The sequence below is a fragment of the Mya arenaria genome, chromosome 10 (assembly GCF_026914265.1).
Source record: "Mya arenaria isolate MELC-2E11 chromosome 10, ASM2691426v1".
In the NCBI taxonomy this organism is placed as follows: Eukaryota; Metazoa; Mollusca; class Bivalvia; order Myida; family Myidae; genus Mya; species Mya arenaria.
Window position 1 is genome coordinate 36,243,072 of NC_069131.1, and position 17,802 is coordinate 36,260,873.

Consider the following 17,802-nt stretch of genomic DNA (forward strand, 5'->3'; position numbering starts at 1 on the left):
AAAACATAACTGCTCTGTAAATCAGTGCAATTTTTCATATCTTAAGATGATCTTTGCAGAATAAACTATACATGTGTGCAATTCTTTATTCACATGGTTTATATTTCATTTTACTACGGACATCGTCGTCATTAAAAAAGAAGAGGAAAAACAAACATCGTCAACAATACTTGGTGGAGCAGTCGGTGGAGGAGTAGTAGCCCTTGCTGTCATTGTGGTTTTTGGACTATTTTTGCTTCGCAGAAGGTAATAATTGAATGCAATATTTTGTCTGAAGCGATTGCTTTAATTTTTTGTATTTAAAGTAAACTTAAAATTAACTTATGTAGTTTCAGACGTACAAATTCGAACAATACAAACACAACACATAACCGAGAACCCGAGAACTCTTCATTATACGCAACGATGAACAAAGAAAGTATGTATGCATAACTAAGGAAATTGTTTGTTGTTTTAATAGTAATAGTCTTACCAATATTTGACACATCAAAATGCTGTTGAATAATAAATTGCCCAATTGTTTGCAGATATATCAAATAAGGATACTTAGGTGAACTATAACCGGTACAATCTCCCGGAACGTTGTGCGCTTTATTAAAGTTAACTGAAAGGGCCACTTTATGTTGACTACCATTAAAAGAAAGGCCTTACTAATACATTATACTTCCTTGATGTCTTTAGAAGCTAACCGTGCAGCGAATGCCAATGAGGCTACCGACGATGTTCACTCTGTATCCATGATAAAGTATCCCCATTACCAGAGTCCACCACCGAAGGAAAATACGCCTATTTTGATTGAACACAATCTTGAAATGGGTAAGTAAGGTATTCCTATTGTTATAACGATATTTTGTTTTTTGAAACAAAAACGTTTCGACTGCAAAATACCATGTTTCAGACGCAGATAAAACATGGGAACCCACAGTTATGTCTGAAACAAATGGTGGCGTTTATTACAACAACGCAAGAGAAATCAGCAAATTTAAACTGTCTGTGGTCGATTTACCTGAATATGTACAAAGCGTATGCATAGAGGATCTGGAAGAAGAATTTCAGGTACCGTACACTGCCTTGATGTCTAACTCATGTTTTTTTTGTTTTGTTTTTATTACATGTAATACAGTACACGTTTATGTAAACATTAACGTTTTCAATTGTCGAATACATAATTGTTTAAAAGTGTATAGTTTTTCTTTTTTTCAATTTGCAGAAAATACCGTACGGTCTCATGAAACCTTATGAAGTTTCACAAATGAAGCATAACATGAACAGAAACAGATACAAAGGAATATATCCGTGTAAGAACCAGTTCCTTTCTTTTTGAATCATGGCTATTGTGTTTTCTTTGATGCGTAGGATTGTAGTAGTTTTACACTAACATTCGTTACAAGTGTTCTAAATTGCATCATTGATGTCCTTTTAGATGATGATACGCGTGTTGTAGTACGCGGAGGAGACACAGACTATATCAATGCAAGCTATATAGACGTAAGCACATACAGGCAAAACGTACTTTCATTATTATTATTATTATTATTATTATTATTATTATAGACAATCCGGCCTATCATATTTCAGAACCAAACTAATATGTGTATTATCAAACCAGTTGTTTTGGTCAACATTGTTGACATGATATGCTTGCATATACCGCTGCAAATGTGTTTGTGTTATATTGGAGTTACTTTTGCTTAAACAGTTCATTCAAATAAAATCAATTTTAAAGGATGGATGAGATTTCAATTGCCTTGAATAATTAGTCATTTACACTTCCATTCGTATATACGATGTTTATGATAACAATATTTGAAGTCTTGGTATTCGTGCAAACACCTAAAAAAATATTATGAAATTTAATGACCATATGCCTATTTTACAAACTTCTTTCTTCCAGGGTTTCAGGAAACGAAATGCATATATAGCTACTTTGGGTAATAGGATTTTTTAATTAAACGTTTGTTTAATAATAATATATTAACTTCTATAAAACAAAATTTAAAAAACAAAAAAAACTAAATGTTTGTTTAAAAAATCTCCTCAAATTAATATGGTTTAATAATGTAAATGTATTTGGTCAATATTATGCAATATAAAGGTCCGACTGCTAAGCAGCTTGGCGATTTCGGTCAATTCTGGCGAATGGTCTGGCAACAAAAGGTGGAGAGGATTGTAATGGTGACCAACTTAGTAGAGGGTCAGGTAATGTGTTTTTTAATGACAAGTGTGTGATCGTCACCGCAAAAGGTGGTTTTGTGATAAATGGACAAGAAGTGAAAATATTAATTATATAGTTATAACAACAACGATCTGGAATTAAAATAACAACAATATAATTTGAACTATGTATTTCCTTATAAATACCTTAAACGTTATGCAGATGGAATATCATGTTCTATCGGTATTTAAGAATATTGAAAAAGAAGTCTATGGTTTTGTAATATTATGTAATTTCACTTATGATTCTCCTGTATTAGAGTGCCGTTGCCATTAGTCTGTATAGTTATAACACTTAAACGGAACGTTATCTTAATACAGTAAAAATAAATAAGTATTTGTTACTTTGCAGGAAACCAAATGTGACAAATATTGGCCGGATCAGTATCAAAGTAAATTATACGGCGATACAGAAGTTGTGTGCACGTTTGAAAAACTGTACGCAGATTTCATTTGGAGACAGTTTACGTTTTCCAAGGTGAAGTTTCATTAATTTGGACACTGTCAGTATTTAAGTATTCCCAAAAACAATTTGGTGAAATTTGTGTAAGTATGCTGAAATTTAAATCTGATTACTATTAAGACTACCTTATAAATGACAACACAACCTGTGAGTGGGAATACGGTAGTATATCTTCGGATTCCCATGACTGACCCATTTCATGTCTCCAAGTTTCCAGTATTACCCGAAAAGGCCAAGGGACTGGTAAGGGACATAATGCCATTTTAGCATCTTTGGAATGAGTCGGTCTAAGTTTCGAAATGTGGCCTCCAGCATGAAAGGCGGCTACTACACAACTGTCTTTACATTGTCTGACATTACAAATGTCTTTTGAAAAATACTAAGAAAAATGTCTCAAATAATACAGATATTAATTTAAACAGTCTCAAAATCTAAATTGTCATCTCTTTTTGAACGCTGAAGTTTCTCCCTTGTAATATTAAGGAAAAACTGTTAAGATTAAGTGTGATTTCAGGAAGGGAGGCTAAAACATCTAAGTATTTAGAATGACTCAATATTTCCCTACTTTAAAATAAGTTTCCATCAGATCTTGAATTAAGTATGTGCACTTGAGTTGTTACGGCATCAAACAAGCGTTATAATGACTTCCTTTAAAAATAAGTTCTTTTGTAAATATGTTTAATGTTTCAATCAGAAAACTTTTTAACTAAGCGATTGTTTTGTAACATTAGCTTTTACAATTTGTTTATAGTTCAGAAGCAAAATATTAAAAAGTTAATCAATAAAGCTAATAATAAAAGTCAGTTATAAACATAATATGAAATACAAAGCATTGACTTCCTTATTCATTTCCATTTAACTGAGAAGTTTAGACATCATCTCAACTAAAATACTTTTACATTGCCCTTTCGTAGCAAGTATCTAAGGAAAGAGAACTTGAACTATCTAAAAATGTAATATTTATTTCACTGCATTAATTTCTCTACAGAAGATTAGTAAGTTCAAATAAAATAAGTAGATTAGATAATTATAATTCAAATCAAAGCACCATCTACTATTATATCTCCTTTCCCATAAAAAACAAAAGTTCTTTGCACTGTTACGTTTACGCCTAGTGATGATATTTGGGTGCACGTAGAAACACGGTTCTTTCATTGGTCAGAAAACTATAAAGGATTGATTCTAAACGATGGAATTTGAAATGTTAGTGTTGTAAATCATTTTGTTTTTAATAAAGACACACTTGTTTTCATTTTAAGAAAAAAAAACAGGCATGATAAACGAATTTCAATGTAATTGTTTATATTCAATGTGATTACACTGCCATCTAACTTACACACATAGACACATTTATTTCTCAAAATGTTTTTTAATTAATGATCAACAAATGGTATACATAGTTGATATATAACATCATACCACAAGGTTATCAATTTGAATCACTTCTTTACTTTATTCTCTGTTTCTAAACAGGGTAAACAGAATAAAGAAGAAAGAAATCTGCATCACCTTCAGTTCACAGCGTGGCCAGACAAGGATATTCCTGATAACGTCACATCGATTATAGAGTTTAGACAGAAAGTGAACGCCTTACCGACTACCTTTGACGGACCAGTTATTGTGCATTGCAGGTAGGGTGTCAAGCTGTGGTTTAGATTATTTAACCTTTCATTCCCTAGCTTGAAGCAAATGCTAACCCGTTTCAACCATTGATAAAATAAATGGATGTTAGGTTATAAATTCAAAATATATTTAAGTTTGAAAAACAAAAACAACATAAAATAGAGAAGCGATTCTCATAGCATTTTAATTTGATGTATACTAGGATAAACATGAATAAATATTTCGAAGCTAGGTATATCAATACAATTCTTTCCATGTTCTACCTTTCTGTTAACTGCACCGTTTTGTTCCGATATTTTCCACTCATAACCAGTTTGATCTTATAAGTCAAATTTATTAGCTAACGCATAGCGTTGGTGAATGGACCGGGCTTGGTTGTAAATCTAAAAAAGCCCACAGTCCATATATTAAGACTTGATGACATATTGTGAATGAAATCTCCTACGATAATTCCATACACAATGAATCTATATAGCTACATACTATGGCAATACAATGCATTGTTATTATAGAAAACAGATTTACAACATGACTTATTATTTTCTTATTGTATCAGTATTGAGTCATCTCAACGGTATGACTCGTCGCCATTCGCAAAATCAATCAGCATATATTATATAAGCCATATCCTTATTACGAGAAGTGTCCAAGTAACCTTGATCTGACAAAAAAACAATCCAAATATCATGCATCCACTACTGCACTACACTTCCAAATGACATGTGCAATTAAGAACTAAGATTGATAACGTCGTCAGCGTATGTTTAAATGTATTCTAAAACTATTTGATATAAAACAGTGATTAAACTCGTAAATATGGATTCCATGTATTTATAAAACTCAACGGTTTTACCTGAGCATATCATGGAATACACGGGTATCAAGGTTCAGTTTTTAAGTTTAATAAAATATCAGTCATGTGAATTGAATTGCTTTCCCGTACGCTAAGGTTCAGTTTTTAAGTTTAATAAAATATCAGTCATGTGAATTGAATTGCTTTCCCGTACGCTAACTATTTACTGAGCACATCAGGTAAGTCTGAGCGTATTGATATATGTTTATGCCAGAAATACGGATACATATACATTCTACGATATACTGGGACACTATCGTAGGATATCATAAAGTATGAAAGTAAACACCTTCGAAATAGTAGTACTTATTAATCAAACTAAGCTTAACAAAAGTGAGAAAAAAGCATGCATGTCCGTATACCCTCTTCTGGGCAGATATATTGACAGATATTGAGCTTGTATGTTTTCAGTGCTGGCGTAGGAAGAACAGGAACCTACATAGGTCTAGACGTTCTGACCAAAGAGGGTGAGGCAGAAGGAGCTATTGATATCCCGGGATGTGTTCTCAACATGAGACAGAACAGACCCAACATGGTTCAGACTTTGGTGGGATATTTCCTAATATATAGTCTATAATATAATTAAATCAATAGGATAAATAATGCGTGTGTCGTTAATCAATAAGCGCATTATGGTGGCGTCCGTTAATTATTCGTTGCACGAATTAAATTCAAAGTACTGTTTAAAAAGTGCGATGTAATCAAATTATTTTAACTCAATGCATTAACAGGGCGAAAAGGGGTCTTGATACTTCCCTTTCTTTTATTTCTTGTTAGTTCATTGTTGCTTCTTTTACTCATTACCGATTTGATTCATTTTGAACTTACGTCTATCTTAACATTTTTATGCCAAAAGAAGTTCAAGGACATTTTGCAGTACAGCATACTACACCATATTTCAGCGTTTATATTATAACTATGATATTGACTTTCAGAATCAATACAAGTATCTACACCAAGCTTTGGTCCATTCATTGACCCTTGATTGTTCATTGATAAAAATAGACTACTTCCATGACTTTATGCATATGATGTCCAGCAAACAGGAGATACAGAAGCAGTTTGAGGTAGTATTGTTACTCATAGTATCAAAGGTCACAATGAATCAATGTTTAAAATAAATGTAAACACTGTAAGTCGTCGGAACCCAGATAAACGACATCGGTATAGCGATAACACTGATTATTAATTCTACAAAATGAAAGCATTCGTGAACTATTGGAGGCGTAAAATATTTAGTCGTGAATATTGCAATATTGACTACACGGTATCAACATGTTGCTTTTTGTTCGAATGATTGTTTTTATTGTTTTAATATATGTTTAATAAATGCCAACTAATGTTTTATTATATTGTATATTAACAAAACGCTATGTCTGTAAAACAAAATGACAGTAAATGCATGCATTCGTAACATAGCACTATTTATGAAAACAAACATGTTTAAATAACAATAAGAATTCTCTTAGTTAACACACATCCGTATGGCTGTTTTCCGCATTTGGTCGAGTGTGTAATGTAGCAAACAAATTCGATAATATAGATATTTATAGTCATAATCAGACTGTGTAAATTAACCATTTAATACAAACTACACTCTTCCAAAATAAATCACTCATTATCTGGCATTGATGTTTGTTGCATGTACGCTTGCACAGTGTAATTCTATAACAAGAACTTACTGTGCTACATGATCACCTCAAGCCGAGGCCAACGTACTCTCGCAGTATGGTGTGAAACTATGAGAAGCCGATAGGCGCTATTCTGGATTTCTGTTTTCGAAATCGAGAGATGTGAAATATAGAATCGAGACCGTAGTTTTGACGTCGGAATGGTAAAATGTTAGTATAATTTACATTAAAAGTATTCATGAATTATTGTTGCATTCTGAATATACGATAGAAAATGCAGTTACACCAGGAGCAAAAGTCTGACAAGGAACTACAGGCTACGGAAAAGAATCGGCTTCTGATAAAAAAGAACAGAAAACACGCAGATATACCAGGTACCACGATTATTATGATTGTAAAAAGGCAGCATATCTTTAACTGACTTAGGTAAATATATTGCTTATATCTCAAAAGCAACTATTAGGACGAATACACATGATATTAACATTTTCGAAATACGGTTATCGTTAGTTCAGCCACATACATTTAACTGCGCTTATGTTTTATTACGTTTATTATTTTGAAGAAAGGGTCGGTGTCCGTCCTAATGACCGTTGGTAGCATCTTTCCTTTAATTTTAATGTGCCACCTGCTGCAGTGGCGAGCTTTCTGGTGTTGCCGATTGATATTGCACCCTCTTCCGTCCACGCGCAAATCCTGTCCCTGAAGAAAACTGCCTTTGTTGAAGAAACGTTGAAATTTTATCTGTTCACTAGATCTATATTATTTTTGTTGTGTATTGTTAGGTGATGCCAACAGACCACGTCTTTATTTGTTTTTGAACTTAGGCGAATCTGATTATATCAATGCGATATACATCAACGTAAGTATGTGTTCTACGTGAACATTTGCTTTAAATAAAATGCAGTCTGACATTCGTCCATTCCTCACTATGCCTCAATCTTCACAACGGGCGTACGACAAAGATAGAGATGTTCAGTTAAAAAATGAATTTCACATATTAATCGTATTTTTGACTTGTAAAATCGACAAACATTGAAAAAATAAACTTCACTTCGCAAAAACAATCATGATTTACAAAATATAAACAAAACAAATAAGGGCGGAAGATTTTAGGTATATTTAACTACTCAGAAATATTGCTTCGGGAAGATAATTACATGTATACGATTCATGCGCTGTTAAAGTGATCCCATATATATTAACATATCGTACGATCAAAGTTTCGAAATTTCTGAGTTGAACAAAATCTATGTTGACATAAATAGGTCTATCTGTCAGTTTTAGATTTGTTTTATTGTGGAAATACAGTACTCAACTGAAATTATAACGCTGAAAAACGTTTTCATTGTAGCTTTTGATGTTATGATATGTTTTCGTAAGCATGCTAACAGGATACTTCTATAAATATTTGGATTGGAATAAAATACAAAACATTTCTTTAGTCTGCGTCCTATTTGTTGGCTAAGTTTAAACTTATTTTACTGGGCAAAAATAAATAAAACTTCAACATATTTACAAAATAAAATTTCAGGATTAGAACGGTAGAAATTAACCTAAAGAGTTCCTTACCCTGTTATGATAAATTGGCATTTAAAGCAATTATAACTAATGAAGTTATTATCATTAAAGCTTTTATTATTTATTAATCACCGACGACTGTGTGTTACACTTGTTGAGATTTGTTGGCTTGCTGAAACATACTTTTCTATATTCGTTTTAAATGAACTGATTATTTTTAAAACTACATGAACAGTGTTAAAAGTAAAATTAAATGTAAAATAATACTCTGCATAAAGGCCTACCCAACGCTTATAATAATTCAAATTCGTTTGTGTCACTTTCAATTTCTTTTCAGAGTTTCAAAACAAAAAACCGCTTCTTGGTTGCACAAACACCGCTGCCTGATACAGTCTCCGATTTCATTGCACTTGTTATTCAAGAAAACTGCTCCTGTATTGTCAGTATGGAGACACAGGTAAATTATTGACAAGTCAGATACTTTGAAAATCACTCTAAGTTCGTACTTTGGCACCAGCCATTGGATGCTTCACTGAATTTTAATTGTTATAATTATGTTTAGATCACCAATAACGAAACCATTATGAGCTAACGTCATTACAGGTATATAGGTATATACAAATAGTGTTTTAAGTTATATCGTTACGTCCATAATAAAGCGTTGCAATTTGTACATTACGCTTTAATCTTCATTATATAGCGATATTTATCAATTAAGCACTAAACATCATTATTATAACTGTTTTATAAAGTTTAAAAAGTCAAACACATCCTTATCGAGTTGCCAGTTATAAAGCCTTTATATCATATTCAGATTTAAACAAAATAACTGGTTTTCAGTAAATTATATTGTAATATCCAGGGGATTGGCTTGTACGTTCCTGGTGACAATCAATCATTGATGAATTTTCAACAAGAGATCAAAGTACGAGACTCTTTGTAAAAAGAATGCTGCATTTTAAGCACGACGGAAAGGTACGATATAAAGTTGAATAATTGTTCTCAAAATAGCAAAATGTCATTTTTACCTTTTTTAAATTGAAAAGTTATTTGAATAGTTTCCTATGGTTTATATGGAAACACATATGTGCTTTCTAGTCTAAAAAATGAAAGAAAAAAAACAACACCCCAAACACCAACAACAACCGCAGCAACAACATTAATACAACTACCAACAGAACAAACAATATAAATCTGTTATGCGTTTGTGATATTATATTGCAAGCATTATCTGTAAAAAGTGTTTTCCATTGGATTTAAGACCAAGTCGGATGTGAGAATACCACATTATGAATATTTGGATTGGGATAGAAATCACAATACTCCGAAGTCAGCAGAACATTTTGTTTCTTTCATCAAAGAGGTTGCAGACGCGTCCAAATCATCTCACTTGAACGGACCGATACTGGTGCATTGTATGTACGTACATGTTTTTATTAGCTCGAAGTCGCCTTCAAATTTTAGACTAGTGTTAACATTAAAAGTACCCTTGATATCACAAGAAAATAATTAATTATTACGATCGGAGACACCAATCCGACATGTTACAATTGTGACAGGAACGGCGCTGGAAAGAGCGGACTTGCATGTGTTGTATCGACATTACTTGAAACACTGAGTGAAGATAATGAAGTCAGTGTGGTCAATGCGGTGAGGAAAGTCAGAGCAAGACGACCACTTTCCATTCCAAATAAGGTAATTATAAAACTACTTTTTCAACTAAATAAATTTTTATTACTTATATTTTTTATTATTTTTGCATTACATTGATACAGTGGAAACCACAATGACTTACCAGTAGTAATTTTAACGATGAGTCTGTAGAGAGGTGCCAAGTACAAGACCTAACATACACTGAACGAGAGACACATTTAATAACAACAGCTTGTCCATGAATGATATAAGCTGTAATAGTTTCTATCATTTGACTACTCGAGTCCATCATTTGTTTCTTTGTTTAACTACTTAATATTTATTCATATGTTTTCAAGGTCGACACATTTGGTAGCGTTTATGCCAAGGTGGCCATCAGATTGCATAATAAAATAAGTAACTTGCAACGTATCGCCCAGACTGCATCCTATTTATGATGTTATTAATCTTGTCGAATCACATTTTTAAATTGGGAGTTCCCATCTTTTTCGATATTTTAAAAACTAGCTATGTATTATTGATCATTGTTTTTGCATACAAGTTTGATTTTTCAGGAACAATTTTACTTTTGCTACGAGTGTGTTCTCCAATCCTTGAATGCAACAGATACTGCTGTGTATTACAACACAAGTGCGGATATCAAGAGGATATGAACACGGCTGACCATGTTAGAACAATGAACGTCGATGTGTTGACCTATTCAAGAAAACATGAATATTTACATGCTAGTGTTCATCTGTCTATCTAAACATTGTTTTGTGAATATTATTGTAAATATATGCAACAGTAGATGCAGTAAGTGTTGCTTTAATGTTTTCTAATCGAATTGTACATTATAATTATTATGTTGTTTACTATATATATATATATATATATATATATATATATATATATATATATATATATATATATATATATATATATATATATATATATATATATATATATATATATATACATATTGTATTATGCCGTATGTCATTGAAGAAGGCACTTTGAATACACAATAAATGAGAAACGTGTACAAAACCGTCACAGCAATAAACTTTTTATATTTTATGTTTATAAAAAACTGCTGTATTTGAACGAGCCTTTAGTATGTTTTGAATGTTTTTGGCGTTGATGAATGGTTCAAAGTAGAGATGTTTTGTACGAAAAGATTTACACGTAACAGAACATTTTATTGAATATTTAAACCATTGCATAACTGCTGCTTCACAGCATATATAATTAGCTTATAGATGTTATGTTTATTATCTAAAATTAGTTTTCTGATAGTACGCTACTCTAACTCAATGATATATATATGATTAAGTGCATTGATTAATCTGAAAACAGGATTTTTGTCTGTTTACTGTATTTACGTATGCTATTTTGCATTGTATGACAGCATTGTACGTATTGAACTATTAAATAATGCTCCATATTGACTTAATTAAAAAATATATGTTGTATATATAAATTCCGAATTAATCATCTTTCTATCGGTGACTGGTTGGATCAAGTCCGTTTGTCTGTGACGTTATAACACACTACTTATCTGAGCTTAAGGATAAGCCTTAATCAAGCTAAGACATACATACATGAACCAGCGAATTATGTTTTTGATATATAACAGTGCCTGATTCTAAATCAATCAAGCAATGATTCTTATATTTTATTCGGTTATACAATTGGCATACTATTAGTAATGTTCCTTGTTTTCGTCTACTCTTAAACATTAACACACATATCGGACAGTAGCAAGAAGAATGGGCGTAACCATGTGCAATTCAATTATACAACATGTTCATTGTTATACAGTACAAAACTACAGCCCTCATGCTTTAAATCACACACCTGTGTTAAAAAGCTCACGTACACTCTCAATAACTCTGGTTGTGGCTGCCGTAACTTCTACTTATTTATATCCTGATTTGCTATCAAAATAGAGTATTTTCAACAGTACTTCAATACATTTAGGCGACATTAAACATTTAGGTTAAGTGTCGTCAATAAATGCGACATAATACATTCATCCACGAAAAACGAAGGCGGCACCGTCAGCAAAGCATGCAACATAATATATAGTTCAATCATCTTATTACCCAAAAAACACCATAATTCTGCCCCTCGGCATTATACAAATCAATAGACTTGAGCGGACAAAAACACATTAATTAATCATCAAATATTCTTGAATCTTAGTGACAGTGTTTTGTGGTATGATTTCCATCCTCATTCGAATAATCAGATGAATGGCTCCTAGAAATATCAGTGTTTTACCATTTTCAAACATATAGTTCATTATTTTGGTATGTCGGATTTTGGTCTTAGTCTAAAATTGTGCATTTTTGTGTATTCGATGCATTCCCATTTATATTAGCAGAAATAAAGATCATTGATAGTTTTAGTATGTTGCTCCTCACCGTATTTCGCAGGTGGCAAGACTAGCTCAATTACGTTGAAATGAAGTTTGGTTAATACTTGTTCGGCGAAAAAAAAAAAAGTGTGGCATTTCTCTAAATATTCTTTATGTTTGGCTTTTTTTTAATTTCTTTTTTTCTTTATTTGATATAAAAAGTGACATAAAAACAAATACTTATACTTTGCTGTTTGTCTTACAAAACAAAGCATTAAAAAACATGTATCACAGAGTTCAATTGTTACAAGGTGAAGTGGTGGAGGTAACGTTGGTTATGGTGGGATAACCCTTGATCGTGGTGGTAAACAGGACAAAAGGCCTCAAATTGGTGTGAAAGTTATATGTATATATAATGCTTTAAATCAAAACAAAGTTAAAAGAAAACAACACTTGCTTGAATCCCCTGTACAAAGAGTAGTAACTTACAGCTAGTATGTCTAACATGCATGAACATTAGTTTTAATAGAAAATCAGTCTCACTCTTTGCAAGCCTTAATATTTATATAACTACAGAAACAACCTCAGTAGCCAAAATATTAAACATAAACCCCGTTCACAGGGACAACGCAAAAACATATAACACACAAAATGTCCCAAACAAGATCATGGATCAACAGCACAAATTTCCACAAACAACACGGTGTTATATACTATATAAAAACTAGGTTTATTAAGGATTGTTAGGTACCGTCTTGGAACGGTCAGTAAAATGTAATATTACTGGGGGTATAAACCAGTTTTCGTGCTGCACAACCTCACTCTTATCCCAACAATCATGAATAAGGTAGAAACGTAAAAGGTCAATCTTATCAAAGTATGCATTAACTCGAGGAAATTTAATATATGAAATAAATATAATAAACTATAGATAAACCCCAAGTACTTCAATGATTAGGAATCCCAACTCTATTTGCAGACGGAGGAATACAATTCAGCGTACCTAATGCAAAAACTTTTCAAAGAGACGATGCAGTTATTGTTGAGCATCACACATAGTCTGCCTTAGCAAAAAACGGTACAAAACTATGTGATCATAGAGTTTCATAATAAAATGCAGCATTGTACTAGAACTGGGAACAAACAAAGAAAACACCTTTAAAACAAATAAGCGACATATATTAGCTAAACTTTTATTCCAAATGATCACCTAAGTAAAATTTTAGAAAAAAGAAAAATACGTCACACGCTGGGACATCCCAACTAAAAAAACAAACTGTTTTAAAGTTAACATAAATCTGCAAAATTTTCATAAAATCAAAGCACTGAAAGTTTAGTTATGTAAGGACGCCATATTCAACCTTATATTTTGTATGAGATATTCATCATCAAAACAAGAAGGCAAGTACTTTTCAAAGTACCGCCATTGTATCCACGGTTTAGATAAAATCCAAGCAATTTATTGAGTCTATCTGCCAAACTAGCTGCTGAAAACATTTAATTTTACGAGTTTTCTTAGAAACATCACCATAAAAATCGTGATGAGCACTACTTTTCGGAGTTAGCGATTTAAGACTGCTATTGTACTTTGATATTATAGTTTAATAATATAAATACCATTAACAAATTTAGGGAAAGCTTTCCTTAATTAATGATATCTGAAACCCTGTTTTAAAAGTGTATCCGTCATAAGTTTACTGCGAGAGATGACATTTTTGACATCTGTACATATTTTAACGAAATTTATCAATAAAACACCATATGATGCGTTTTTCATATCACTGTAATAGTGAAAATATCCCCTTACTTCGAGTTGCAAATCTAAATATGATGCTTTTAAATTGGATATATAAGATTTGTTGAGTTGCAATTGTGAAGTTACGGTATATCGATTTAATATTATCTGTAAATACCTGATTATCCAAACTTAAAATATCGTCAATATATCTGAAAGTGCTATTGAATTTATCAACATGGGCCAGATCTCCAGACTTTGACATTTTCAACATAAGTTCACTCTCATAGCAGTATACAAAGAGGTCCCTAAGTAAAGGTCCATATAAAGCACCCATTAGAATGTCTATTGTTTCCTTATATGAACATTTACTGAATTTTAGAAAAGAATTATTAAGTACAAGAGTTATACTTGAATGACATCTGTGCATGTCCAATAGGTGTATTTATTTGAGCAATCATTGGTAAAAAGCTTATTAATTATTAACTGCTGTATAGGTTGCCTCTCCCTAGTAAAAGTTTTTTTCGATAAGAGAAGTCAATTTGTTTGTAAGTAAACATTGTGGAATAAATGTATACAGCGTTGACAAGTCATACGTATTAAGCACATTACTCTACTTTTAAAATCATTAACTAAATCTAAGGAATTGTAGATGGACCACACTATACTAGTTACATAAACTTTACTACTATTTTTTTCACCTTCATCTTAATCGCAGTTAAGCAGACTGTAGGTAAAATCGAAACCTGTTTAGTAGAACAAGAAATGGAATGCTTTTATGCTTTTTAGGTCATCAGTGTATTGTTGGAATGATTTTATGATCATTATTCAATACAACATGAAGTTTAACAATAGACTCAATATGATTTTTAATAATACTTTCTTCATCGAGTTGGCTAGAAAGGTAAGTTCTAGACGATTGTCACTCTTCAATGATATTTTTAACATAATATAAATGTCAAACTTAAATATGATTACATTATTAGCTGCTTTGTCAGATGGAACGAATAACAAAGTTTTATGTAGGGATTTGATCTCCATGATCAGCTTTGGAGTTATCAAAATAGACTTTGGGGGACGTATTTATACATTTGTGTTGCCCTTCACATACAAAAAATGAAATATATTGTTAAACGTTTAAGGTTAGACAAAATATATAAAAAGGGAAATTATATCATACAATTTTAATATGAAACACCCTTCACTCTTGTTTCCCATATTAATCAGTGCAATCAATATTGATATATTAGTTATATAAATCGGTATAATTTATGAAATGCAAAGCGTTGAAATTGAAAGGATTGAGAGAAGTCTATCTTCCGATATAAATATGTTATGTTAGAACGATTAGCATATATTTATATGTATTTCAATATCAAAACTGATAACGCTATCATAAATTAACGTCACTGTGTATCTTGCTATAGATAATCAAAGTTATGCTTATGAATAAATAATTTTGAAAATGTGCAATGTTTCATTATTACTCAATATGAAGGTTATTTAACTTGTTAACCAATAATCGATAAAACATGATAAGATTTATAAGAACATTCAACAATGGGATAATAAACGCATAAGTTTCGTTAAACCTTTTAATTACCCATTGACTTAAATGTTATCTATTAATATATTAATAGTGATTAGATTGTAGTACTCTAAGCTTAAGAAGTATTCAAAGTAGCCGTCAAAATAACGACCGTCAGGCGGAGTAGACCAACTTTATCCGTAATAGCCTTTTATTTGAAATGAATTTCATATTTTTTTCAAAAGTACATTTTCTTACACAGCGTATTTGCATTTTCGGGACAATTGGGCGTGCGGGAAAAATCCATCCAGTACCGTTATTCAAAATATATGACATGCAAAAACGCACCACTTCTTATTTGGTTTGCTTCTTAGAGTTAAATTTTATAAAAATGATGTGTTTTGGGCGGAATAAGTTAATTTGCCCAATTTGTTGAGTAAATGATTGGTTTTATTTTTGGCTTGCTCATTGCTTATCTTTGAATTTTAGAAAGGTTGTTAAAATAACGTGACATTAAGTGGATCTAACCAGCTAAATATGTAAACGGATTATATATATTCAATGTATTGATTTATTGTATATTAATATAATAAACCTACTGAAGTTCATGTTTTGGGGTAATGCACATCTTTAGACGATAAAGACAATCAGGAAAATAATTTTAACACAATATAAATCTTATACGAAATAGTTAGAGGAAGATATTCCAATTAGTGCGGTTCTGCTCCTTCAATACTTTTCGTGCTGAGGAAACATAATAGCTACAATGAAATGTTTATATTGATAGATACAATACTTGTGTTACTACTGTATATTATTGCATGAAGTCGATGCAGCGCCTTGTCCTTTTACTGCAGCGCCTGGTCCTCTATCATGAGCACCATGTCCTCTTTCTGCAACACCCTGTCCTCCTTCTCCAGAACTCTGTCATATTTCTCCAGCTACCAGTCCTCTTTCTACAGCACCCTGTCTTCCTTCTCCAGAACTCTGCCCCCTTTCTCAAGCTACCAGTCCTCTTTCTACAGCACCATGTCATCTTTCTAGAGCACCCATACTTATTTCTGCACCAACCATGCTTTTTCTCTGCAGCACCCTGTAATTTTCCTGCAACTACCTGTCCGTTTTCTGCAGCATCATGTTATTTTATGCAGCACCCTACCCTGTCCAGTATTCTGCAGCACCCTGTCCTTTTTCTTAAGCAACCTGTCCTTTTTACCAGCACCCTGTCCTTCACTGAAAACCCTTCCCCAAATCAAACCTGGGGTAGAACAAAATGACCACGTTCTCACAGGCACAAAAGAGACACCGTGTCATAAGAGGGCACACAGATATTACCTTATTATCTACTCAACATCACCCGTGTCACAATATTCATCAAAAAGAGTCAAATGCGAAAAATAATCATCGTTGATAAATGTATCAACGTTTTCGTGTTTATTCTGTCCGAGCTAATGAAATATTTCTTATTTTATACGGTAAATATATTTAACAGTATGTATCAGAAAGTGCAAAATCCAACTAATACTCTTTGTCGAAAAAAGGCTCAATGACTTTTCACTGATCGAACAAATATGTTTCGCTTATCTGTGTGTGTGTGTGTGTGTGTATGCGTGCGCGCGCGCGCGCGCGTGTGTGTGTGTGTTGCTTTTGTTTGTCATTTAAAGAAAGCATTTGCATTTGTATGTATAGCATGAAAATGAATTTAATCTAAAAAAAGGCCATAGTCTATTCATAAAACAATTGAATGTAACGCTCTAGATTGATTTTCTTTAGAACAGAATTTTGCAACAGAATCTTTCAATTTGATTTGTGACACATACAAAATGTTTAATTCACGATATTATGTTTTAAGTTCGTTTGAACAATGTTTCAACTATGAATACGGAGACATATAAAGAAACAAAACAGAGCATAAATTTTATTCGATTTAAGCATAAGAAGCTTATCGCCTCAGTAATATGTATAGAAACAAAACATGGCACAAGATAAAACATATAGCTTAGAAGAAGACTAGTAAAATAGCAATTTTATAAAAAAACAACTCTTTTTTAATAAAAAACAAACAAACATTTATTCAAAATAATAACAGCGACATAAAACTATCGAGCTAAACGATTCATACACGAGAGAATAAGCTTATTGTGGCATTTAGTATTTTATTGGACAAAACATCGTTTGTGTACTAAAACAGCGTGTACAAAAGTTTCCAACACCATCAGTCTTAGACTCGACAGGAGCCT

General features: G+C 32.2%; 1 protein-coding gene across 5 annotated transcripts in view; it reads left to right on the forward strand.

The window, feature by feature from the left end:
* The window catches only part of LOC128205746 (receptor-type tyrosine-protein phosphatase C-like), a 61,359-nt gene extending 50,570 nt beyond the window's left edge, over positions 1-10,789 (forward strand). Inside the window, exons 3-21 of one of the 5 annotated variants that reach the window (XM_052907674.1) lie at positions 141-246; positions 330-418; positions 682-816; positions 899-1,056; positions 1,211-1,298; positions 1,424-1,488; positions 1,895-1,931; positions 2,096-2,199; positions 2,567-2,692; positions 4,160-4,308; positions 5,565-5,700; positions 6,089-6,220; positions 7,056-7,158; positions 7,570-7,646; positions 8,643-8,762; positions 9,168-9,280; positions 9,567-9,724; positions 9,865-10,000; positions 10,513-10,789. In XM_052907674.1, coding sequence (XP_052763634.1) covers positions 141-246; positions 330-418; positions 682-816; positions 899-1,056; positions 1,211-1,298; positions 1,424-1,488; positions 1,895-1,931; positions 2,096-2,199; positions 2,567-2,692; positions 4,160-4,308; positions 5,565-5,700; positions 6,089-6,220; positions 7,056-7,158; positions 7,570-7,646; positions 8,643-8,762; positions 9,168-9,248 — 1,706 coding nt within the window. In that variant the 3' untranslated portion in view covers positions 9,249-9,280; positions 9,567-9,724; positions 9,865-10,000; positions 10,513-10,789. Of the gene's footprint in view, positions 1-140; positions 247-329; positions 419-681; positions 817-898; positions 1,057-1,210; positions 1,299-1,423; positions 1,489-1,894; positions 1,932-2,095; positions 2,200-2,566; positions 2,693-4,150; positions 4,309-5,564; positions 5,701-6,088; positions 6,221-7,055; positions 7,159-7,569; positions 7,647-8,642; positions 8,763-9,167; positions 9,281-9,566; positions 9,725-9,864; positions 10,001-10,512 lie in introns of those variants that run through there. The other 4 variants (XM_052907673.1, XM_052907671.1, XM_052907676.1 and 1 more) reach the window with 4 other exon arrangements.
* The last annotated feature ends 7,013 nt before the right edge of the window (positions 10,790-17,802 follow it).